A 26,409-nucleotide genomic window follows, 5' to 3' on the forward strand; every position below is an offset into this window, starting at 1 on the left:
CTATAGCTTATTATATTGAAGAAAAAAAAAAACAGAAAAATATAAGAAAAAATTGAGCATTCAGATCGTAAGGTTTATTTTTATACACATAAAAAAAACATATTTGCATTCCATAAAATAAAAACAGACCAAAACATAAAAATTTGACTAAACCATGAAAATGGGGTCAATGTCAGATGTCACCTTATTATCATTCCATACACCAACTATAGTACTTAGACCTTTTGCTTACAGTATCTGAGATATGGACTTGACCACCAAAACTTAAACTTGTTCTATTATCGATGAAATAAGGACAATTGAAAACAGTCTGAAGGGCATAAAGACCTTGCAAGGAGCACACATATATTCTAAATATATATAGCTACTACTATCCTATAACTCATGATAAGAGATAAATCAAGAATACTAAAAATCTTAACTCTTTTTTCAAAGGATTCAATGAACCATGGAAATAAGATCAAGGACAATTGACATAGTGTGATAGAGGGAAACTTCTTAAATAAGGCAAATATAAAAAAATATGAAGGATCTGGGTCTTCTACCTCGTGAAATATTAAACTTTTATGAAGTTTGTTAATAACTGTTGCTGTCTTCACTAGATAATTAACTCTATGTCAAGCTTTCTGTGACAGAGATTGACAATTTTAGAAAAAACAACCTTAAAACTGTTGATTGATAAATTTGCAAACTACCGGTAACACTAAACAGTCATCGGTTTACTGTTTCAGCCTCTGAACAACATAAACATAAAATTATGATGATTAGACCTAATTATATAACCAACAAACTGATACAGACCTAAACCAATTATGTGTCTTAAATAGATAAAGGTGACTACAGAGACTTTTTATGTATCCTACCATTAGTATAACTTTTTTATATTTTATTAATATTATCATTTCAAACTATAAACTCCTTAATATATAGCATACAAAGATTCTTATATGACATATAAAGACAATAATAGTGCATTGACTAGACATCTCTTTGATATGCAATCTAAAAAAAAAAACATTTTCAATTGTTTGTTTTGCTTTAAACATTGAGGGAAATTCCCTTTACAAAGGCCTCAAATCATGCTCAAAGAGAAAATTACAACACAATGAAATGTACATTTACCTGTTGATACAAACACTCGTTGGTGAACAAAATCGTTTGAGTATGGACTAAAATATCAACCATAAGCATAAAACATAATGATTTATAGGTTGCAAACAAAAAATATTAACAAATGATTTTTTTTTTTCAATAATTGCAAAACAAACAAGGTTGAGTTGTTCTGTGCATCCTTATATGCATTGGAAACAAGAAAAGTTAAAGAGGTCGTATGAATAATTAAATATTATTTCAACAACTTCTATTTATATATTCATGAGGAAAAGTGATATCAGGTCAGTGACTGTATGACATTGAAATAGACAGTCAAAGAATTTTGACTGCTCAAATAGAAAGAGTGTAGTATAAATACAAATGTTTTTACAATTTACATAAAATAGACATGATTTATTACAATATTAAAAGAAAAAGTAACGTTCAAAGTCTCCTTTTTGAATACATCCCAACCAAAATAGTAGATCTAATATCTGGTTCCTATCTTCTGCTACCATAATATTATATGATCTGGTGTACTGTATGCATGATTTAAAGTTATCCACACTTTTATTTAATAGCCAAGCTTCATAGTGTTCCAAATCTGCTTCCAGTAACATGAAAATTACCTGAAAATTTACATATTGTAAAAGATATAGTTAAGGACTTCACTAATTAATATATACATTGATATTGGAAGAAAAAAATCCATACATCCCAACAAGTGTTCTTATATGTCCAGTTGTGCAATTATAACCAAAGAAGCAATTGTACACTATTTCATTCAAATTAAATTAATGTGTGGAACAAAAAAAATAGCTGACTCAAATATCAATGTGCAAATAAATATTGAAAAGAAAAATCAATGGTGATTAACCTTGATAAGTAGCTTGAAAAAAGCACAAAAATGTCAGCATTCACCTCCAAAGCTAACCAAACCTTTAAGCATTCTTTTTACAAAAGGATATAGTAATGATACTGGTGTCAGGTCATTAAGGATTGCATATTTTGGTTTCAATATTGATTCACTCAAAGGGTCTTTGAAACATGAAAAAAAGACATTTTTATAATATTCTAAAACCAGTTGTTGGCATGATACAGGTTATGTTCCTCTCATATATTTTATAATAGTATATATAATACTAACCCCCAATATGTATATTACAAGTTTACCAGTCCAAAAAGAGAAACACATGTATGTTATAAACACAGAAATTTAAAGTTACCTCAGTCCTAAAACAAACAACTGCAAGAGTACTTGGAGCAAATGTTGAGTTCCAAATATCAGACATGAGTTGGAGTCCTATCTGTTCTAGTATACATTTGTCCAAATGTTCCTCTATACATGGAGTAGCTGAATCCTTGTCACCATCTGTCTGACTTAAACCATTGTTTTTAACCTTAATAAAACAGGTAAAAAGTTCAGGAATTAATTAAATGTTAGGTTAAGATATTAGTTTAAACATATTTATTTATAGTGGATTGAAAAAATATGTTATTGCAACTTATGTTAATCCTTTTCCACTTTGCGGGTGTGAGTGCTGCCTGGTAGAAGCATAAGCCTGCTCTTTTTATGAAATCTACTAGGGTGTCTTATTCATTCAAGAGATATGGCTCTATCAACGGACTATTATCGTTTCTTCACGACCAATATTACTGTCAAAAATGGTGTTCAGGGAGAACTGAAAATTCAGTCGGCCAATTTTTTTTGTATGAATCAAACAGAATTTTTCTAAACATCCCAAAAATTAAAATGGTATTTTTTACTTAAATGACAACATCGCAACGCAATAATTTCTGAATTTACAGTATATAGATACTCTGCAAGGTCCAGTCTGTATTTTTCATTAGAAATTTTCTGCTTTGACTCTATTTTAATGAGTTAAGATCTTTTTAACAGAGTTTGTTGTTAAGTTGTGCTGTTACAATATATTCAAGGTTAAGGGAGGGGTTGGACAACAGCAAACAAGTAAAACATCACCACATTCTATATGTTCCATCCAAAGTCAGGAGCCTGTTGTTCAGTGGTTATCAGGAAGAATGCTTTGTTCAGTGGTTATCAGGGAGAATTCTTTGTTCAGTGGTTATCAGTAAGAATGCTTTGTTCAATGGTTATCAGGAAGAAGGCTTTGTTCAGTGGTTATCAGGAAGAATGTTTTGTTCAGTGGTTATCAGGGAGAATGCTTTGTTCAGTGGTTATCAGGAAGAATGCTTTGTTCAGTGGTTATCAGTAAGAATGCTTTGTTCAGTGGTTATTAGGGAGAATGCTTTGTTCAGTGGTTATCAGGAAGAATGCTTTGTTCAGTGGTTATCAGTAAGAATGCTTTGTTCAGTGGTTATCAGTAAGAATGCTTTGTTCAGTGGTTATCAGGGAGAATGCTTTGTTCAGTGGTTATCAGGAAGAATGCTTTGTTCAGTGGTTATCATGGAGAATGCTTTGTTCAGTGGTTATCATGGAGAATGCTTTGTTCAGTGGTTATGAGGAAGAATGCTTTGTTCAGTGGTTATGAGGAAGAATGCTTTGTTCAGTGGTTATCAGGAAGAATGCTTTGTTCAGTGGTTATCAGGGAGAATGCTTTGTTCAGTGGTTATCAGGAAGAATGCTTTGTTCAGTGGTTATCATGGAGAATGCTTTGTTCAGTGGTTATCATGGAGAATGCTTTGTTCAGTGGTTATGAGGAAGAATGCTTTGTTCAGTGGTTATGAGGAAGAATGCTTTGTTCAGTGGTTATCAGGAAGAATGCTTTGTTCAGTGGTTATCAGGGAGAATGTTTTGTTCAGTGGTTATCAGGAAGAATGTTTTGTTCAGTGGTTATCAGGGATAATGCTTTGTTCAGTGGTTATCAGTAAGAATGCTTTGTTCAATGGTTATCAGGAAGAAGGCTTTGTTCAGTGGTTATCAGGGAGAATGCTTTGTTCAGTGGTTATCAGGAAGAAGGCTTTGTTCAGTGGTTATCAGGAAGAATGTTTTGTTCAGTGGTTATCAGGGAGAATGCTTTGTTCAGTGGTTATCAGGAAGAATGCTTTGTTCAGTGGTTATCAGTAAGAATGCTTTGTTCAGTGGTTATTAGGGAGAATGCTTTGTTCAGTGGTTATCAGGAAGAATGCTTTGTTCAGTGGTTATCAGTAAGAATGCTTTGTTCAGTGGTTATCAGTAAGAATGCTTTGTTCAGTGGTTATCAGGGAGAATGCTTTGTTCAGTGGTTATCAGGAAGAATGCTTTGTTCAGTGGTTATCATGGAGAATGCTTTGTTCAGTGGTTATCATGGAGAATGCTTTGTTCAGTGGTTATGAAAATCCGATGCCAGCCGTTGAAAACGAAAATGAACTTCCCGATAAATTTGCGGACTTCTTCATGAACAAAATAAAAACAATTCGTGATTCTCTGAAAGACTTTGACGATTACAAACCATTGTTCAAAGACGTTCCGTTATTTACATCTTTTAAAAATCTATCAGAAGACGAAGTTAAGACCATCATAAATAAATTGCAATGTAAATCATGCGAACTTGACATTTTGCCTACGAAAGTACTTAAATCGTTCCTAGGTGAATTGTTGCCTGTTATCACAAAGTTAGTTAACTTGTCTCTTAGTCAAGGCGTCTTCCCATTAAGATGGAAGCAAGCGGTAGTTAGGCCTCTGCTGAAAAAGGCTGGTCTTGAACTAATTTACTCAAATTATAGACCAGTAAGCAACTTGTCTTTCCTGTCTAAATTAATTGAAAAATGTGCGCTATATAGACTGAATGAACACGTGAAAGATCATGATCTCCTTCCTACAAACCAATCTGCGTATCGTCAATTCCATTCGTGCGAATCGGCCCTTCTACGACTCGTTAATGACATACTCGATGGGATGGAGCATCAAGAAGTCACCGCTATGATCGCCGTTGATTTAAGTGCAGCATTCGATACTGTAGATCATAGTATTTTGATAAATGTACTCGAATATCAGTACGGTGTAAATGGAACCGCACTTAAATGGATCGATTCCTATTTGAGACCTCGAAGCTGTCGTGTAAATGTCAGCTCTACAACATCATCAGAGCGACAACTTGAGTGTAGCGTACCACAGGGAAGTTGCTTAGGTCCCTGGCTTTATTTAGTCTACGCCGGAACCCTATTCGACATTATTCCACCATCTATTACTGTGTACGGATTTGCCGACGACCATACTGCTAATAAACGTTTCGTGCCAACATTAACGAATGAGATGGATGCAATTCGTGACTTACAGGACTGCGCTGTTCTTATAAACACCTGGATGAACAGTAACAAACTAAAAATGAACAATGCGAAAACAGAGTTTATTCTCTTTGGCAGTCGACAACAACTCTCTAAATGTCAGACAAAAGAAATAATCATTTGTGGAGATGTTATAAAATCAAAAACATGTATACGGTACTTAGGAGCTTTTCTGGATGAGACTCTAAACTTCAAAGACCATATTACTAAAAAATGTAAGACAGCAATGATGAACTACTACAAAATAAAGTGCATAAGATCCTATCTATCGAAAGATGCAACTGAAACTTTGGTCTTATCTTTGGTTATTTCACATTTAGATTATTGCAATGTTATACTTTTTGGAGTTTCACAAACTGATTTATATAAATTGCAACATATACAGAATATGTGTGCCAAACTTGTGTTAAACCGTTCTAAGTATGACAGTGCCAAGCAGGCATTGTTTGACTTACACTGGCTTCCGATCAAAGCCAGAATTACATTTAAAATCTTAACATATATGTACAACTGTCATGTAGGTAATGCACCGTCATATTTGATCAATTTGTTAAATCCTCAAGTGTCGAAACGTTCATTAAGGTCGTCAGAGTCATCTATTGGTTGTTATGCAGTCCCATATAACACAAAGAAAACTTTTTCAGATAGAAGCTTTAGTACTATTGGGCCAAAATTGTGGAATGAACTAGGTACAAATGTAAGAAACTCTGAATCTTTGGATATTTTTAAATGTCGGTTGAAAACATTGTATTTCCAAAATTATTTTGAACTTTTCTGACTTTTTTCTTGTGTATCACAGTATAAATTTTCAATTTTTGGTATTGTACATACATATTGTATTTTTGTTTAGTATTTTTGTATTTTATATGTCATTTATGTACAACGCCATTGAATACATATTGTATATGTAGAAATAGGCGTTTAATTAAGTTTTCATGTTTCATGAGGAAGAATGCTTTGTTCAGTGGTTATGAGGAAGAATGCTTTGTTCAGTGGTTATCAGGAAGAATGCTTTGTTCAGTGGTTATCAGGGAGAATGTTTTGTTCAGTGGTTATCAGGAAGAATGTTTTGTTCAGTGGTTATCAGGGATAATGCTTTGTTCAATGGTTATCAGGAAGAATGCTTTGTTCAGTGGTTATCAGGGAGAATGCTTTGTTCAGTGGTTATCAGGGAGAATGTTTTGTTCAATGGTTATCAGGGAGAATGTTTTGTTCAGTGGTTATCAGGGAGAATGTTTTGTTCAGTGGTTATCAGTAAGAATGCTTTGTTCAGTGGTTATCAGGGAGAATGCTTTGTTCAGTAGTTATCAGGGAGAATGTTTTGTTCAGTGGTTATCAGGAAGAATGTTTTGTTCAGTGGTTATCAGGGATAATGCTTTGTTCAATGGTTATCAGGAAGAATGCTTTGTTCAGTGGTTATCAGGGAGAATGCTTTGTTCAGTGGTTATCAGGGAGAATGTTTTGTTCAATGGTTATCAGGGAGAATGTTTTGTTCAGTGGTTATCAGGGAGAATGTTTTGTTCAGTGGTTATCAGTAAGAATGCTTTGTTCAGTGGTTATCAGGGAGAATGCTTTGTTCAGTAGTTATCAGGGAGAATGCTTTGTTCAGTAGTTATCAGGAAGAATGTTTTGTTCAATGGTTATCAGGGAGAATGTTTTGTTCAGTGGTTATCAGGGAGAATGTTTTGTTCAGTGGTTATCAGTAAGAATGCTTTGTTCAGTGGTTATCAGGGAGAATGCTTTGTTCAGTAGTTATCAGGGAGAATGCTTTGTTCAGTGGTTATCAGGAAGAATGCTTTGTTCAGTGGTTATCAGTAAGAATGCTTTGTTCAGTGGTTATCAGTAAGAATGCTTTGTTCAGTAGTTATCAGGAAGAATGTTTTGTTCAATGGTTATCAGGAAGAATGCTTTGTTCAGTGGTTATCAGTAAGAATGCTTTGTTCAGTGGTTATCAGTAAGAATGCTTTGTTCAGTGGTTATCAGGGAGAATGCTTTGTTCAGTGGTTATCAGGAAGAATGCTTTGTTCAGTGGTTATCATGGAGAATGCTTTGTTCAGTGGTTATCATGGAGAATGCTTTGTTCAGTGGTTATCATGGAGAATGCTTTGTTCAGTGGTTATGAGGAAGAATGCTTTGTTCAGTGGTTATCAGGAAGAATGCTTTGTTCAGTGGTTATCAGGGAGAATGTTTTGTTCAGTGGTTATCAGGAAGAATGATTTGTTCAGTGGTTATCAGGGAGAATGCTTTGTTCAGTAGTTATCAGGAAGAATGCTTTGTTCAATGGTTATCAGGAAGAATGCTTTGTTCAGTAGTTATCAGGAAGAATGTTTTGTTCGATGGTTATCAGGGAGAATTCTTTGTTCAGTGGTTATGAGGAAGAATGCTTTGTTCAGTAGTTATCAGGGAGAATGCTTTGTTCAGTAGTTATCAGGGAGAATGCTTTGTTCAGTGGTTATCAGGAAGAATGCTTTGTTCAGTGGTTATCAGGGAGAATGTTTTGTTCAGTGGTTATCAGGAAGAATGTTTTGTTCAGTGGTTATCAGGGATAATGCTTTGTTCAATGGTTATCAGGAAGAATGCTTTGTTCAGTGGTTATCAGGGAGAATGCTTTGTTCAGTGGTTATCAGGGAGAATGTTTTGTTCAATGGTTATCAGGGAGAATGTTTTGTTCAGTGGTTATCAGGGAGAATGTTTTGTTCAGTGGTTATCAGTAAGAATGCTTTGTTCAGTGGTTATCAGGGAGAATGCTTTGTTCAGTAGTTATCAGGGAGAATGCTTTGTTCAGTAGTTATCAGGAAGAATGTTTTGTTCAATGGTTATCAGGGAGAATGTTTTGTTCAGTGGTTATCAGGGAGAATGTTTTGTTCAGTGGTTATCAGTAAGAATGCTTTGTTCAGTGGTTATCAGGGAGAATGCTTTGTTCAGTAGTTATCAGGGAGAATGCTTTGTTCAGTGGTTATCAGGAAGAATGCTTTGTTCAGTGGTTATCAGTAAGAATGCTTTGTTCAGTGGTTATCAGTAAGAATGCTTTGTTCAGTAGTTATCAGGAAGAATGTTTTGTTCAATGGTTATCAGGGATAATGTTTTGTTCAGTGGTTATCAGGGAGAATGCTTTGTTCAGTAGTTATCAGGGAGAATACTTTGTTTAATGGTTATCAGGAAGAATGCTTTGTTCAGTGGTTATCAGGGAGAATGCTTTGTTCAGTGGTTATCAGTAAGAATGCTTTGTTCAGTAGTTATCAGGGAGAATGCTTTGTTCAGTAGTTATCAGGGAGAATGCTTTGTTCAGTGGTTATCAGTAAGAATGCTTTGTTCAGTGGTTATCAGTAAGAATGCTTTGTTCAGTAGTAATCAGGAAGAATGTTTTGTTCAATGGTTATCAGGGAGAATGTTTTGTTCAGTTGTTATCAGGGAGAATGCTTTGTTCAGTAGTTATCAGGAAGAATGCTTTGTTCAATGGTTATCAGGAAGAATGCTTTGTTCAGTAGTTATCAGGAAGAATGTTTTGTTCGATGGTTATCAGGGAGAATTCTTTGTTCAGTGGTTATGAGGAAGAATGCTTTGTTCAGTAGTTATCAGGGAGAATGCTTTGTTCAGTAGTTATCAGGGAGAATGCTTTGTTCGGTGGTTATCAGTAAGAATGTTTTGTTCAGTGGTTATCAGTAAGAATGCATTGTTCAGTGGTTATCAGTAAGAATGCTTTGTTCAGTAGTTATCATGAAGAATGCTTTGTTCAGTGGTTATCAGGAAGAATGCTTTGTTCAGTGGTTATCAGGAAGAATGCTTTGTTCAGTGGTTATCGAAAGAATGTTTTGTTCAGTGGTTATCAGGGAGAATTCTTTGTTCAGTGGTTATGAGGAAGAATGCTTTGTTCAGTAGTTATCAGGGAGAATGCTTTGTTCAGTAGTTATCAGGGAGAATGCTTTGTTCAGTGGTTATCAGTAAGAATGCTTTGTTCAGTGGTTATCAGTAAGAATGCATTGTTCAGTGGTTATCAGTAAGAATGCTTTGTTCAGTAGTTATCAGGGAGAATGCTTTGTTCAGTGGTTATCAGGAAGAATGATTTGTTCAGTGGTTATCAGGGAGAAAGCTTTGTTCAGTGGTTATCAGTAAGAATGCTTTGTTCAGTGGTTATCAGGAAGAATGCTTTGTTCAGTGGTTATCAGGGAGAATGCTTTGTTCAGTGGTTATCAGGGAGAATGCTTTGTTCAGTGGTTATCAGGGAGAATGCTTTGTTCAATGGTTATTAGGTAGAATACTTGTCATGTTTGTTTTTAGTTAATTGTTTTTATTAAAAATAAGGCTGATAGTTTTCTTAGTTAAATTGTTTCATAGACAAATGGAAGTTTTTAACGACCTTGACTGGCTATACAGTTTCATAGTTTTCATGTCTATGCCTTTTATAGCTGTCCATTAGATATGGGTTTTTTTCATTGATGATGAAGGCCTATCATTGCTTACATTAATAATCTCTTGGTTGGTAATTTGCTTTATCAGTGACATTACCCCAACATCTCTTCATATTTTTGCATAAATAAACTTTGTACAAATTGCTACCAACAACATTAATAAATGAGGCGGATAGTTTTCTCAGTTAAATTGTTTCAGTTTTCATGTCCAGGTCTTTTATAGCTATCCATTAGGTATGGGTTTTTCTCATTTGAATTGTTTCATATATAGTTTTCATGTCCAGGCCTTTTATAGCTTTCCATTAGGTATGGATTTTTCTCATTTGAATTGTTTCATATATAGTTTTCATGTCCAGGCCTTTTATAGCTATCCATTAGGTATGGGTTTTTCTCATTTGAATTGTTTCATATATAGTTTTCATGTCCAGGCCTTTTATAGCTATCCATTAGGTATGGGTTTTTTTCGTTGATGAAGGCCTTATGGTTGCCTATCATTGCTTACATCCACTTCATTTGAACTTTGGCAGACAGTTGTCTCATTGGCAATCATGATACCATATTGCTTTATTTTTGTATATAAATATGTTATTGTTTTTATTGGTCCTTTCTGGAAAGGTGTTTTAATGATCTCTGCATTGGTTTGCTGCCTCATTGACATGAACCAAACATTCCTTCATACTTATATCTAAAATAATATTGTTACAAACCTCTACCAACAACATTAATAAATGAGGTGATCCAGCTTTCGTTTCATGTTGATAAAATCTTACATCAGATATATAACCAACAGTTTTATTTCTTATTTTTAAACATTTTTTGCTAGTTTCCCCAACTCTGAAAAGACAAGAATGTTTTAATTAGTATATTTGCAAATGAGAAAGCCAAAACAATATATATATGTTTAATTTGAAAATTTTGATCCTTGATAGAGATTTTGATAAAACTTTGCAAACTATACGAACACAATATTTAATTATAACCTGTATTAGTCGTACATATAAAGCTAATATTGTTAAAAAAAAAGATACCATATGTCATGTACATAATGTCATAAATGTAGGTATTTAATTTTTTTCTAATTCGCTCACTATTTTTTATACATGTATCTTTTAATTTTATTTCAACCTTTCCTTTATGATCCTTTATTATCAAAAATACATATCTTTTTTTTATAGAATCTAGTCAAAAAATTATATTACAATGTACAATGTAGTTAATGATATTCTTTTTCCAAAAACATTTATTATGTCAGATCATAAAATTCAAAGAATTATATTTTGTAGTCAACAAGGTCAATAACATGTAAAAGATTTGAATTGACTACTTTGTTTTCCATAACAATGTATTTTGGAATAGATTAAGGTAAAACATTGTTCTCATATACAGGTATATATACAGTACCTACTCTGGATTAAGAAAACATATCTGTGCAAACTTGAGGAATATTTGAGTGAACACACTTTCTTGTAATATTTCTTGATCAGAATATTTTCCTGGTGGTACTGGTATAGGATTAATCAACTTTTCAAGGATTTCTTTCATACCAGAAACAAACAAAAATATTCTGTGATACCAATGTTCAAACAGTCTACAAAATAATATATATCTAAATACATGTACATTATCAATGGCAAACATGAAAATTAAAGTTTCTGTAAATGAAAAGTAAAAAATATAATAATGATTTATTATATATGTACATGTATGTTTAGGCATTTTGTTGTTTCCTTTAATTTAAATGATGGCAGTATGTTCATGATGTTGGAATTTTCTTTAGGTCAGAATCAAGAAAATATATTGCAATTTCACATCTGGTATTTTTCACCAATAAGGTACAAATGTACATGTACTTCAATCATTTTGAATTTGACAATAAATTAAACATGTTATATATATATGAAAAAAAGCAACTCAGCAGAGTCAGCCCCTGTCTATCATGTCTATCATTGAGATGAAATGACGCCTTCTAGATTTATTTGTACAAATGTACATTGTATTTCTGTTGTTTAAAACTGTACATGTACATTGCTGTATATATTCAGACATGAGTAATATAAATACAATGTATCTTTTGTAACGTTTTATTAGATTTGTTTTGGAGTTGGTTGATCGTTATGTTACATGTATATCTGTTTCAAAGATGATATTGGATAATTGGATACATTGTTTGTTCCTTATTAAAATGTATGCTGCAACTACAATCCCTTTCCCCAAATATGACCTACATGTACCAAATTAGACTATTTACTGGGTTTGTATTATAGGTATCTTGAGCAACATGACAGGTGCCACAAGTGGAGCAGGATACCATTCCAGAGCACCTGAGATCACCCCCATATATCGATGTAGGGATGAGGTTTATGTTGCTTTGTTTAAGCATTTTTAGTTTTTTATGTTGTCTTTTGTACTATTATTAGACTTTTCTTTTTTAGCCATGGTGTTGTTGGTTTGTTTTCAATCGATGAGTTTGAATGTCCCTCTGGTATTTTTTGTCCATTTTTCATTTGTCTTTTGTACACTTGGATAAGGCATTGTCATACATATTTAATATCATGTGCTTTTGTCATTTCAGGGCGTTTTGTATCTGACTTTGCCCTATATGGGCTTTGCTTATTGTTTAAAGCAGAACAGTGCCCTGTAGTTAATTTATAAGTCATTTGGTCTCTTGTGGACAGTTGCCTCATTGGCAATGATACCAAATCTTCTTTTCCTTTTTATATTTATTCAATTAACATTTAATTCATAATGTTATAACTTAAAAGGAAGACAGTTTAGCAGTTTTCAGACCTTGTTCAACAAAAAATGATTACCTATTACTCAATCTGTCAGTTAATATCAAATTTGGACGATTGTTATTCTCTCTGCACCTCGTTCTTTCATAGAATTCAGATAATGTTTTATTTATTGTACATATATTAATTAATGAGTCTTGCTCTATTTCCTCTTCTTGTAACATTAATGCTAATGGTAGTGTTGATTTCTTACTCCAACTGACACAAGGGAATGAAAAAGTAAGATGGTCCCTGGTTAACATTTTGATTGAATCAATAATGGTGGGAAAGTTTCCAGATCCATTGGATCCCTTCTGTAAAATTTTAAGTTTTTGAATCAAGTTATCCAAAGATATAGGCCTCTCCAAGAAAATAGCTCCAATATCGTTCAATTTTCCATCTGTCAATTTCGGCCTTTTAGATTGAGGTGTTTTACATTTAGGAAACATTTCAATGTCTGAGTTGTTACTTGATTCTTCGTCGCTAATAGCTCTTTTATATGTTGCCATTGCAGCTGCCAATGATTACGGTTAGTACTTTAGTATACTTTCCGACTGGAAACATTCACAGGATGAATAAAAATAATGACAGCATCCGGTTGTAACTGTAGCGCCATCTATTGAATTTTAATTGTAAGTACTAGAATAAGTCGGTTAAAAATCCGGATAATGAGACGTCTATTTCAACATGTTTTAAAAGTGACAGTCATACACATACAAGTTTTAATGTTATAAATGCAGTTTCATAGTGTACAGTGAATCTACAGTAAATTACTTACTTACTTACTTAATCCTCTTCGTGCATACTTGACATGAGGCCACTACCAACGCCCTCCACTGTTGCCTGTCATATCCAACTATAGCAGTCATCACGTGACTTTTGTGACGTCACACATCACCCGTATCAAGCCCAAGTAAATTGTATAGAAATGCATAGGGGCTTTCTGGAATCGATGAAATACATTACTTTAAGTTCATGATACTAAAAGTGTGGGTCTTTGTAGTAATTCCTCATATATTTAGAAATATAAATATTCCCTTTGGAATAGTTTAAATTTTGATCTTCTCCCTTCCAAATGCTTTTGAAAATTTGTCTTGTTGCCTCGATAGTTCACACTGTTGAATCATACAACTACGATACATATTGGATTTTCTGTCGTCTTTAACCTTAAATTGCGATTTAAACAAAACAGATGGAATAATTGTGGGTCTTTGTGCTTATTATTATATTCATAAATATTTGAAATATCGTATATAGAATAGTTTAATTTTCTATTATGTCCCTTCCAAATTGATTTGAAAATAAGCTATTTTCAGAAAATCTGCTATTATTTTTCAAGATGGCGACCAGATTGACAGCGTGGGGCGACATGGTAAAAATATTATTTGTACGATTTTTACTATGAAAATTAAATAACTGTTGGATGCTCGCGTTTTCATTCATTGTCTTACCTTAAAGCAGCATGTCATCGAACATTGTATCCTTTTTATCAAGCTTAAACATGCTGTTGTTATTTTTATAAAATTTTGAAAAATGGCGAACAAATAATTTTCAAACGTAGAGGATGTTCGACACTTATTTTGTTAATGCACATATTTCAATTTATTTTCTCTGTTTATATTGCAATTAAATATGACACGGTATTGTAACTATAAGAATAGCCTTAGATATAGCAAGATTAAGGAGATATTAATTAAGTCATAACATCAACGTGATCAAAGAAAACAAACATGGCACCTAATCACGATGTAAGTTTTGACAATACCCATGTAGATGCATGTTTTGACAATACCTATGCCGGTTAGTGTTGTCCGATTATCAATGAAATTCTTTGCAATATTATTCTATATTCATAACAGAAGACATCGAATGGATATAAACCGAGGTGAACTAAAAATATTTTTCAAATTTTTTTTAAATAATGCATCAGGTAACCAGTAAAAAAATCCTAATTGAACCAGTCACATGCAGAGTTATCGAACGTGATTATGACTGTAATAGTTGCATATGCTTGTGCCTTTCTTTCGGCTTCTCCCCATGTCATTCCCATGGCTCTTAGTTCGCTTTCTATTGTACGTCGCCATGTCTCTTTAGGTCTCCCTCTCTTTCTTTTCCCCTCTGCTGGTGTCCAACGAAGAGCTATCCTTGTGATGTCATGTTTGTCTTTCCGTAGAACATGGCCTATCCATTTCCATCGCCTTTCAGTTTAATTTCAACTCTGATGTCTCGTTGTAAGGTTAGGGTGTGTAGATCTTTATTACTGATGGTTTTTGGCCAGAAGATCTTGCAAATTTTCCGAAGACATGTATTGTGGAAAGTGACAGTTTGTTGAAGTCAGATTTTATAACCCTCCATGACTCTGCACCATATAGCAAAACTGATTTTACATTACTATTATATATTTTGATTTTTGTGGACCTGGATATTGATGTTGTTTTCCATACTGTTCGTAATCTGCAGAAAGAAGTTCTGACAGTAAATTAATGTATATATATATATGATCTATTTCAAACTCGAGATTGTATATCATACCAAGGAGGTTACTAGTATACAACCTCCTTGATCATACAGATGACTCCGAGTCTCTAGAAGAAACAGGTCACTGAAAATTAGAAAGAAAAAACGTATTTCATCAAAGCCGGCGAACTGCCTGATACCAACATATTTATAATAGTAAAAGAAAACCACATGAATAATATTCGGACGCAAATTAGCTCATCCTTGTAAGTTATTTAATATGTAAAAAGTAAATAATTATAGTTTTGGCCATCACACCAACGTGAAACTCAAACTATAAAGGAGTGGACCCCAACGTCACTAGTTTGAAACAATTCAAACAGGAAAAACATTTAACTCTCTGTATATAGTTGCCGTTCGGAATAATGATTACTATTATAGAACATTGCTTTAAAAAAATAACACAGAATCAAATATGAAACAACAAAGTATGTAGAGAAAAGTCTCTACAATGTGTAACTTTAATTTTATGCATATTTTAAAATGATTTACATGCAGGTTTGAGGAAAAATGCAACTTTTTTTATGTAACTTTTTAAGATCTTAATTCAAATTTTCCTTTTTTGTGGTTCAGTGATCCAGTGATGAAGTATCAGACCACAACGATCCCAGTATCTTATTTCAGAAAACGACATTCTCTTTCCAGATCGTACCAGTTTTTGTTACTCATTTAAAAAAACAGTTTCACAATTATGAAATGTGTTAAGTAGTACGGAATTCATGTTTAAATGCACGATTTATCTTAATATGCCGAAATGAAATTAAATATTTCATTATTTTTTGGATTTATTGGTCTTCAGGTAAGAAATGTATATTTACTTTAAGCGTACATTCGTTTTTTTCCTATTAAACACATATGCTTACGTTATACTAACAGCATTCTTACACAAAGTGGGCAACTATATCTAATTGCCGAAATGCAGTTAAAGCTGGGGTCACACATTCACGATTTTTACTGCCGTCCTTGACAGGACCATTCCCGATTAAAATTTGTCAAAAGTCTGATCAAGATCCTGTGAATCGTGGATGGAAATTCGATTTGTATATTTCGCCAGGTAAAATTCGACCGAGTCTGTCACGACTGCGTCCCGATTCTACCGAATGTAATCCGACAGAGATCAGATAGTGACAAGACAGTGAACCGACGCTGACGGAAGTTGTCCGTTCGAAAACTGTCGGCATAATCGGGATGATCAGGTACTGTCGGAACGTAATCCTATCACGGTCCGCTCTATCGCATTGCAAACGGCTTTGTCTGGTCTCAGTCGTATTGTATTCTGTTATTGTCGGGACTTCTCCAGATCATTCCCGTTCCACAGGACACCGTCCCGAATACACAGAACATTGTAAGGAATTTGATACGATACAGCAGAATCTGTCACGACATAGGCACGATTGTAATCCGACTAGACAAAATCGGCTGAGTTTCCCCGAATGTTACGGGACGCACCTGACTGTCGGGGTGCTTTGCCGAACTATTCGGACCCTTCCCGACCAGTAGGAATCTGTTACGAACTAAAACGACTGCGTTCAGACAATAATAGGACATTCCAGATAATTGAGGATACTAATCCGACTTTTTCACTTTTCGTGTCGTATCGCTGTCTGATCTCAAACGGGAGCAATAATCGGCAATGTGTGAACCCCGCATAACGCAGAAACTGGGCAAAACTATAAATTTTAATTCTACTTACTATATGATAGCAAACGAAAAAAATAAGCTTTGAAGTATTTTTATCACATTAAATTATCATCTGAGTAATGGGACAAGGAACTGCATCTTTATTCCTGACCAACATATTTAAAGCTAATTTGAGATTCATATCGGTCCCTTTTAAATGGGTACCAATTCAATAAAAAGAACAATAAGTTAACAAACGACGCAATTCAAGCTGATATCTGGTGCGATATTTGATTTAAGTGCAAACGTTCTTCCTGGTTTGATATAAATGAGGATGTTATATAGGATAACAATAAGTATTTGCATATGGTCTCCTATTACCAAAAAATGAGCGTCTTATGTAAGATAAAAATTAACTTAATTGATCATTGGTTGGAAAACAAAATTTATCTATTCATATAATATCATCATTTATATTTGGTTGTAAATTTGATTTAGCAGTACTACTAAGTCATGTACATTGCAAAATGTTGTATTGTTTTACATCATGTTAATTTATTTTTTAACAATAATACTATACGATGTAACGGTAAGTAAGCAAGTAAGGAATGACTTTATTTAAAGAGGTTGAATCAATTAGCTTTCGCTAATCTACCTTGAGGCCCTATTTTACGATACTGATTTCCGTTGCCCTGATACTATAAGAGTCAAGATCATAAATTTTGTAAAAATCTAGGATGAATATAGTAAATGTATTGCATATAGTTTCTATGAAACAGGCTTAAAAACTTAACATTGACCATGATAATTGAGGTCAAGGTCAGACGACATCTGCCAAACATACCTTATAATCGTTCAAAACACCAAATGTAGTTAATCTACTACAACTTATGGCGTTAGTTGTCACGTTTGAAATATTTCACAGTTTTCATGTCGGGACCTTTTCTGGCTGACTATTTAGTATGGAATTTTCTATATATGACGAAGGTCGTATGGTGGCCTATTATTGACTACATCCGCTTAATATGACCATTGGCGGATAGTTGGTTGTCTGATTGGCATTCATAACACACATCCTTATTTTCATATATCTATTTGTTTTCAGATTTCCCCGCAGGCTAGCTCGAAAGAGAACGACGGTAGTCTTGGAAACATCGAATTTAGCTGCCCCGCAGGTACAACCATACTTAAACAATAACAATAATTAGACGGATATGCAATTACTAGGTCACGTCAACTTAAAATACATTGACATTCTATTTTTATATTTCATAACTAGAAATTTAAATTATCAGGGCAGATCAGATCATACCGCAGCCAAGAACGAAATTTCATAGTGTATTTTTAATTATCCATTTGTTTTGATTTATTGAAATTCTGATTTTGCCATTTGATTAGGGCATTTTCGTTTTGAATTTTCCTCTGAGTTCTGTACTTTTAAGTACAAATTTTGAACGTTTAACAAAAGAGTATGTTTATCCTGCATGATAAACCATACTTTTCAAGATTCAATAATCCGTTGCTCAATTTCTTATGAAGGGTGAAATAACTGTTCTCTATTTTCTATTATCCAGGTCAATATTTTAATGGAGGATATTGCTTTTCTATTGTGGAAGTACCAATGATCTGGAGCGATGCCGATAGGACATGCAAACGGTAAGTTGCTTCTCTATTGTGGACGTACAAATGATCTGGAGAGAAGCTGACAGAATGTGCAAACGGTAAGTTGCTTCTCTATTGTTGACGTACAAATGATCTGGAGAGAAGCCGACAGAATGTGCAAACGGTAAGTTGCTTCTCTATTGTTGACGTACCAATGATCTTGAGATATGCCGACAGAATGTGCAAACGGTAAAATGCTTTACTATTGTGGACGAATCAATGATCTGGAGAGATGCCGACAGAATGTGCAAACGGTAAAATGCTTTTCTATTGTGGACGTACCAATGATCTTGAGATATGCCGACAGAATGTGCAAACGGTAAAATGCTTTTCTATTGTGGACGAATCAATGATCTGGAGAGATGCCGACAGAATGTGCAAACGGTAAAATGCTTTTCTATTGTGGACGTACCAATGATCTTGAGATATGCCGACAGAATGTGCAAACGGTAAAATGCTTTTCTATTGGGGACGTACCAATGATCTTGAGATATGCCGACAGAATGTGCAAACGGTAAAATGCTTTTCTATTGTGGACGTACCAATGATCTTGAGAGATGCCGACAGAACGTGCAAAAGGCAAGTTGCTTCTCCTTTGTGGACGTACAAATGATCTGGAGAGAAGCTGACAGAACGTGCAAACGGTAAGTTGCTTTTCTATTGTGGACGTACCAATGATCTTGAGAGATACCGACAGAACGTGCAAACGGTAAGTTGCTTCTCTATTGTGGACGTACCAATGATCTTGAGAGATGCCGACAGAACGTGCAAACGGTAAGTTACTTCTCTATTGTGGACGTACCAATGATCTTGAGAGATGCCGACAGAACGTGCAAACGGTAAGTTGCTTTTCTATTGTGGACGTACCAATGATCTTGAGAGATACCGACAGAACGTGCAAACGGTAAGTTGCTTCTCTATTGTGGACGTACCAATGATCTTGAGAGATGCCGACAGAACGTGCAAACGGTAAGTTACTTCTCTATTGCGGACGTACCAATGATCTGGAGAGATGCAGAGAGAACGTGCAAACGGTAAGTTACTTCTCTATTGTGGACGTACCAATGATCTTGAGAGATGCCGACAGAACGTGCAAACGGTAAGTTACTTCTCTATTGTGGACGTACAAATGATCTGGAGAGAAGCTGACAGAACTTGCAAACGGTAAGTTGCTTCTCTATTGTGGACGTACCAATGATCTTGAGAGATGCCGACAGAACGTGCAAAAGGCAAGTTGCTTCTCCATTGTGGACGTACAAATGATCTGGAGAGATGCAGAGAGAACGTGCAAACGGTAAAATGCTTCTCTATTGTGGACGTACCAATGATCTTGAGAGATGCCGACAGAACGTGCAAATGGTAAGTTACTTCTCTATTGTGGACGTACAAATGATCTGGAGAGAAGCTGACAGAACGTGCAAACGGTAAGTTGCTTCTCTATTGTGGACCTACCAACGATCTTGAGAGATGCCGACAGAACGTGCAAAAGGCAAGTTGCTTCTCCATTGTGGACGTACAAATGATCTGGAGAGATGCAGAGAGAACGTGCAAACGGTAAGTTGCTTCTCTATTGTGGACGTACCAATGATCTTGAGAGATGCCGACAGAACGTGCAAATGGTAAGTTACTTCTCTATTGTGGACGTACCAATGATCTTGAGAGATTCCGACAGAACGTGCAAATGGTAAGTTACTTCTCTATTGTGGACGTACAAATGATCTGGAGAGAAGCTGACAGAACGTGCAACCGGTAAATTACTTCTCTATTGTGGACGTACCAATGATCTGGAGAGATGCAGAGAGAACGTGCAAACGGTAAGTTGCTTCTCTATTGTGGACGTACCAATGATCTTGAGAGATGCCGACAGAACGTGCAAATGGTAAGTTACTTCTCTATTGTGAACGTACCAATGATCTTGAGAGATGCCGACAGAACGTGCACACGGTAAGCTGCTTCTCTATTGTGGACGTACCAATGATCTTGAGAGATACCGACAGAATGTGCAAACGGTAAGTTACTTCTCCATTGTGGACGTACTAGTGAATGATCGGAAGAGATGCCGACAGGACGTCTAAATGGTAAGTTGCTTCTCGATTGTGGACGTACCAATGATCTGGAGAGTTGGCGACAGAACGTGCAAATGGTAAGTTGCTTTTCTAATGTGGACGTATCAATGATCTGGAGGGATGCCGACAGAGCGTGCAAATGGTAAGTTGCTTTTCTAATGTGGACGTATCAATGATCTGGAGAGGTGCCGATAGAACGTGCAAATGGTAAGTTGCTTTTCTAATGTGGACGTATCAATGATCTTGAGCGAAGCTGACAGAACGTGCAAATATCTGATATCCAAAACATCAACTATATTTAGAGAGCCGTGGTGTAGTGATTAGTGCATCGGACTAAATTCAGTAATCAGCACATCGGTGTTGACATGAATATCAATTATATGGTCATTTCCATAAATTTACTGTTAGCAAAAGTATGAATTATTCGAAATACTAAGGATTTTCTTATCCCAGGTAAAAATAACCTTAGCCGTATTTGGCACAACTTTTTTGAATTATTGGTCATCAATGCTCCTTAACCTTGTACTTATTTGGATTTCTAACTTTTTTAGTCTAAGCTTCACTGATAAGACTTATGTAGTCGAAACGCGCGTCTTGAGTTCTAACATATAATCATGGTACCTTTGAAAACTACTACACAAAGGTTCCTGGTTTGATCTCCGCTCCTGGGAGAAAATTTCAGGGACTGAATTTTCGGCTCTCCTTTGACATTTTTGCGATAATGGTCTTGAGGAAACGATGCTAGTGTGTAGGAAGGGGACGATAAATAATTAGCCAATGTTCAGAGATAGCTATATCTCTTGCACGTAAAAGACATCCTTGTAGATTTCCAAAAGAGCAGGATAATGCCGTTACAAGACAACACACTCACCTGCAAAGAGGAAAGGAATTAATATAAGTTGCAATAACTTGTTTCCCAATCCACTATTAATAAATATGTTTAAACTGACCGCATTCCTTGAACATTTATACTCTATCTAGTACTAGTCTCCTGTGTCGTTTTGTATGATGCTATTATATTATATAACGTTCTAAGACATGTCTCACAGTTTATAGTTCTGTCAAATTTAAATCAAATATATTGATTTTTTGGAATTCACTTTTTTTTTAATTTCTGAGTAATTCCTTTGAATTTAAATACAAAACATACAAAATTGTGTCCAATAACACGACTCCAACAGTAACATGAGTAAGGACATTACATGTATTTTGAAATTACAATTACAAATATAATATATGTTAAACTTGAATGGTACATTTGGGCGTTAAATCTTTCATATGCTCATGAAGAATAAGTAAAATAACATAATAATAATAAAAAACAAACCCCCAAAAACAACATATTAAACACAATTCAGACACACAATGACAACTTTCAATGTTTCATATAAATGTATTGAAACCAAAATCTTCAAATTTTTATTCGCATAAACGCCAATGCAAAGAACAAAAACACTCATAATGCATGCATAAAACAAAAATCACAACAACGTATGCATTGAAACAATAGCAATCATCATCAGTTCTCGAAAAAATGCTCACATTGAATCAAATGATTTTCCACGCAATCACACAAACACTTTTATCACTTACGATAACCATTTCACATAATCAAAAACCAGGATAGTGTGTCCCTATTTCTTAAAATATTTATATATACGAATGCTATGTTACACAACAATATTTATCATGGTAAACTATATTCATTGTTGTCTTTACAGGCAAGGCCAGTATTTGTTTTGGGTGCTAGATGTAGATGAATTAAAAGCAGTTGATCATTTAGTAAAGTCAACATGGGAATATTATTGGTCAGGTTAGTCAATTAATGAAGAAAAAATGATGATAGTATATTGTGCTTATTGTAAAAGCTCGACACCCTTTGTTTCAATAAAAAATCGATGATAACAAAGTTGTTATCTTTCACACAAGTGTACAGAAGCACATTTATGACAAATAACCAGACTTACAAAATATAATTTCTCAATTTATAAAACTATTATATTAATGAAGATTATACAATCATACAAAAACAATTTAATGAAGAACTGCATTGGTGTTTTCATATTAATACATTAACTGTTAACAAAACTTCGAAATACTAACAATATTTTACTACAGGAAAGGATTATGTTAGCTGTAGTTGGTAAAACCTTTTGTAACTCGAGGTACCCAATATATTGCTGAGTCGTTTGTAAATGCAACGCACATCACGTATCTCCGAGAAGTGTTTTTTTAAAGGGATTGACAAAAGAAGAAAATTGATATTAAGATGTCCGAAAATTATTATCATGCTGTTTGAAAGTTAGTAAGCATTATACATTTATATGCACTGTCTCATTTTTAATAGTTGCACCGTAGTTGATAGTTAAAATATATTATTGATGAATATTTTCTGGCAATATCATTGCTCTAGGTATACTGGTGGTTATCCCGATTTTTTACAGTAAAAAGAGTAATAAGATTTTAATTTTTAAGTCATGAATTTAAGGAAATTCCCTCAGAGGTACAGCAACGAATATATGTCAGAATGAACTAGTAAGAAAACGATTAAAATGTGTCCTTTCTTATGTAGTATTTATTCTTTATTTTTTTTTAAAAATGTAACATTCTCTACATATAGGTCTAAGTCGGAGGGAAAGGTGGTTGACCGCTAATGAGGCATTATGGAGTAATGTAAATAACACTTTACTGTTAGAGGAATTTGTATGGGAAGATGACCAGCCGGACACAGGGTACGGAGACTGTGTTCACATAACAAAAGATGGATATGGAACTTTTGATAACTGTTTGAGAAAATTACCATTTGTTTGTAAATCTGAAGCAGTTTTGAAAGGTTTGTACTTTTCTATAATTAGGCGCAATACTAGTAATGAAATTTCAATCCTCAATGATCCTGGTATCTATGATGAGTTTATTTACAACCACTGGGTCGATGCCATTGCTGGGGGAGTATTTATTCCCAAAGGGTTCAAACAGCCCAGTCATCAGCAATATTAAGTCATTAATATGGTGATAGTTATAAATTGTTTACAAAACTTTGTATATTTTTTAAAAATACTTAAGCTCTTTCTATCCCAGGAATAGATTACCTCAGCTGTATTTGGCAAAACGTTTCGGAATTTTTGGACTCAATACTTTTAAGCTTTGTACTTTATTTGGCCTTTAACAGATTTTAATTTGAGCTCACTGATGAGTTGTTTGTGGACGAAACACGCGTCTGGCGCAAATATAGAATTTCAATCCTGGTATCTATGATGAGTTTATTCATTCTTACTTGTTTTGCTTTTTAAAAGAATCATGATGTGCCTGTCTTTACTTTATAAACTATAAACTATGAATAAAATAATTTAAAATGGGGACAATCTGTTACTTTTTTAATTACTGTTAACATAAATAGACACAGCAAGTTATACTCGAGCAGCAAATGTTTTTATCTTAATATGGAGCAGATCTAGACCGATGTGTTCCACAAATTAGTTGTGGAATATATAGTTATTTACAAAATAGCAATTATCACCCCCAAAAAAACAACCCCCCAAAAAAACCATGACAATTCCATGGAAAAAAATGAAAAACGACCAGAAGACAAACACCAGTAAACAAAACACACCATATAGACTAAAGACTTAGCAACACAAAACACAAACTCTAACAAACCCGGAGGTGATCTCAGGCCAAAGGGGTTAGCAGATCCTGCTCCTCATGTGGTTACTGTCGTGTTGGTTGTTTATATCAGAACAAACCTTAAGGACAATGTGAATACATATCACAATGGCGACTCGGAAGAGCTTTTATATGTTCATGATATGCCCAAAGTATTCAACGATATGCAGCAAAGATTGATATTCTTAAGATTTCTATGTGAAATAAGCTTTTTTTTATGCAGTGCATAAACTTATTTCGTCTCATGGATATATACCCCATACACTTTGTTTTTTTCTATATTGTAATTAATTATGATGGCATGGCATTATGCATCTATATAAAATGAGAATGGAAATGGGGAATGTGTTAAAGAGACAAGAAACCGACCATAGAACAGACAACTGAAGAAGGTCACCAAAAGGTCTTCAATGTTGCGGGAAATTTCCACACCTGGAGGAGTCCTTTAGCTTCAAATATGTTTATTTAAAATTTCATTTTCAAAAGACTTTTTCGTGCGAGTCACTGTTCTATAATGTTTGGAGTCACTTATTTTCTTCAATGACATTATTTCAATTTTTAGGGTATTTTCGATGCTTAGGTGGAGAAGGAATCCAGTCTAAATTTGTCTGTGATGGCCACATGGACTGCCAGGATATGTCTGATGAAGCTGATTGTGGTTTGTATTTATTGTTTCTTTCACAGATTGTAATAACCTGTGTGTAATCAAATTTTCTCTGATCGGTATAGTTTTTGGCGCGGTATCAATGTTAAAGATTGAAGACTTTGAATTCATAAGATTTTCTGGTCTTCGTTTATAAATGTAGTATAAAGTTAAATCACAAAAATACTGAACTCAGAGGAAAATCAATTTGGAAAGTCCACAATCACATGGCAAAATCAAATAACAAAACATAAAACACGAATGGACAAGAACAGTATCTGATAAACGGAATAAACCATGAACACATGAACGCACGTACCATGGATGTACCAAGGTCACATGAAACCTTCATGGCAGATATGAATTGTCAAATCATCACATATACTTGAGTATTTGAGAATCAGATCACACCACAAACAAAAAATAAAAATAACAAAAATACCGAACTTAAAAAAAAAAAAATTCAAAATGGCAAAATAAAAAGTTCAAACATATCTAATAAATGGGAATCAACTGTTGGAAAGTCATTTCCTTTTGTAGAGAATTGAGGATTACACTTGGTTTTATAGCTTTTCAAACCACTCACTTGTATGACAGTCGCATGCGTTCTATTAAAAACTAAACAATAACCAATGAACCCCAACAATAAAGTCAAAATCAAATTAACATTACCAGATAGACAAATACACATAACAGTCATTATATACTCAGATTATTGTTGACATATCGCTTATAGTATCTGATAAACTGACAAAACCATAAAAATCTTAACATTAACGGATGTATCAAGAAAACGTAGTCAAGGTGCTATGAAACGTTTTAAATATACATGTATTTATTACAATCATTTAATACACCAACTATTGTTTCACTTTTTCTTCAAGTGTTTGAGAACCGGACCTAACCACAGTAGACTTAACATCGTCCAATGACGAAAAATAAAAAACAAAAAAAACAAAAAAAACATCGTCCAATGAACCATGAAAATGAGGCCATGGTCAAGCAAAACTTGCCAACCTGACATATCCAAATACAATAATTCTATATACGAAATTTAGTTTATGTATCGCTTATAATAGTGATAAATTGACGAAACCGTCATGACGTACCATTGACAAATGTATCATTACAATAAGATTAAGGTCAGATGAAACCGATCGATTAGATATGTTCATCTTACAATCATTCCCTAAATTGAATAGTGTTGACCTTTTGGGAAGGTAAACGAGAAACAAAAGAATAAAACAAATATTAACACTGTCCGATGTATTATCATAAAAGTTCAAGATCATATGAAACCTGCCAGACAGACTTTTCCCATTTTCATTAGTAAATTTATGCTTAAATGATCTTAAAAATGACGTCATGTTCAACCTAAAACTACTAGACAGATATGTACCCCTTACAATTATAAAATTGATCAATACAGCTTATCATAAATATTATCGGAGAAAGACACCACACCCCACTCAACACAAACCTAATGATCTTGAAAAAATTACAAGTCAGACATGAATAGCTAACAATCATTTTATACATTAAATTTACATGACTCATAGCTTACACTAATTGCGATACTGACTTGACCACGAAAAACTTCGTCGTGGTCACTGATGCATTATACGATGTGTTTTTTCGCGCTTAACTTAATAGTATTTATTGTTCATCGATAATCAGAACCTATGAGAGGGTAAACATTTTTTGGTGAAGTAACATGCATT

General features: G+C 34.2%; 2 protein-coding genes across 2 annotated transcripts; one reads left to right on the forward strand and one right to left on the reverse strand.

Annotated features, from left to right (window-relative positions):
- Positions 1 to 921: 921 nt before the first annotated feature.
- Positions 922 to 13,026, reverse strand: LOC134726456 (uncharacterized). The gene is made up of 5 exons (XM_063590861.1): positions 12,557 to 13,026; positions 11,152 to 11,334; positions 10,454 to 10,580; positions 2,319 to 2,492; positions 922 to 1,721 (listed from the first exon to the last, which is right to left on the reverse strand). The coding sequence occupies exons 1-5, from the start codon at positions 13,024 to 13,026 to the stop codon at positions 1,518 to 1,520; spliced, it is 1,158 nt and encodes a 385-aa protein (XP_063446931.1). The 3' UTR covers positions 922 to 1,517.
- Positions 13,027 to 15,668: 2,642 nt separating this feature from the next.
- Positions 15,669 to 24,750, forward strand: LOC134726457 (regenerating islet-derived protein 3-gamma-like). Its single transcript, XM_063590862.1, has 6 exons — positions 15,669 to 15,833; positions 17,760 to 17,829; positions 18,229 to 18,310; positions 22,104 to 22,195; positions 23,003 to 23,215; positions 24,608 to 24,750. The coding sequence occupies exons 1-6, from the start codon at positions 15,789 to 15,791 to the stop codon at positions 24,748 to 24,750; spliced, it is 645 nt and encodes a 214-aa protein (XP_063446932.1). The 5' UTR covers positions 15,669 to 15,788.
- Positions 24,751 to 26,409: the final 1,659 nt, after the last annotated feature.

Source organism: Mytilus trossulus, chromosome 7 (genome assembly GCF_036588685.1).
Source record: "Mytilus trossulus isolate FHL-02 chromosome 7, PNRI_Mtr1.1.1.hap1, whole genome shotgun sequence".
NCBI classification, from domain to species: Eukaryota; Metazoa; Mollusca; class Bivalvia; order Mytilida; family Mytilidae; genus Mytilus; species Mytilus trossulus.

What these genes read in the sequence shown, in the direction of transcription:
- LOC134726457 (XM_063590862.1), top strand. Translation starts at nt 15,789, where the DNA reads ATGAAATTAAATATTTCATTATTTTTTGGATTTATTGGTCTTCAG. An exon ending in TTGGATTTATTGGTCTTCAG is followed by an intron (nt 15,834 to 17,759) that starts GTAAGAAATGTA and finishes ATTTGTTTTCAG; the next exon opens with ATTTCCCCGCAGGCTAGCTC. An exon ending in GCCGATAGGACATGCAAACG is followed by an intron (nt 18,311 to 22,103) that starts GTAAGTTGCTTC and finishes TTGTCTTTACAG; the next exon opens with GCAAGGCCAGTATTTGTTTT.
- LOC134726456 (XM_063590861.1), bottom strand. Translation starts at nt 13,026, where the DNA reads ATGGCAACATATAAAAGAGCTATTAGCGACGAAGAATCAAGTAACAAC. An exon ending in ACTGACAGATTGAGTAATAG is followed by an intron (nt 11,335 to 12,556) that starts GTAATCATTTTT and finishes ATTATTTTGTAG; the next exon opens with ACTGTTTGAACATTGGTATC. An exon ending in TATTAATGTTGTTGGTAGAG is followed by an intron (nt 2,493 to 10,453) that starts GTTTGTAACAAT and finishes TGTTTTATTAAG; the next exon opens with GTTAAAAACAATGGTTTAAG.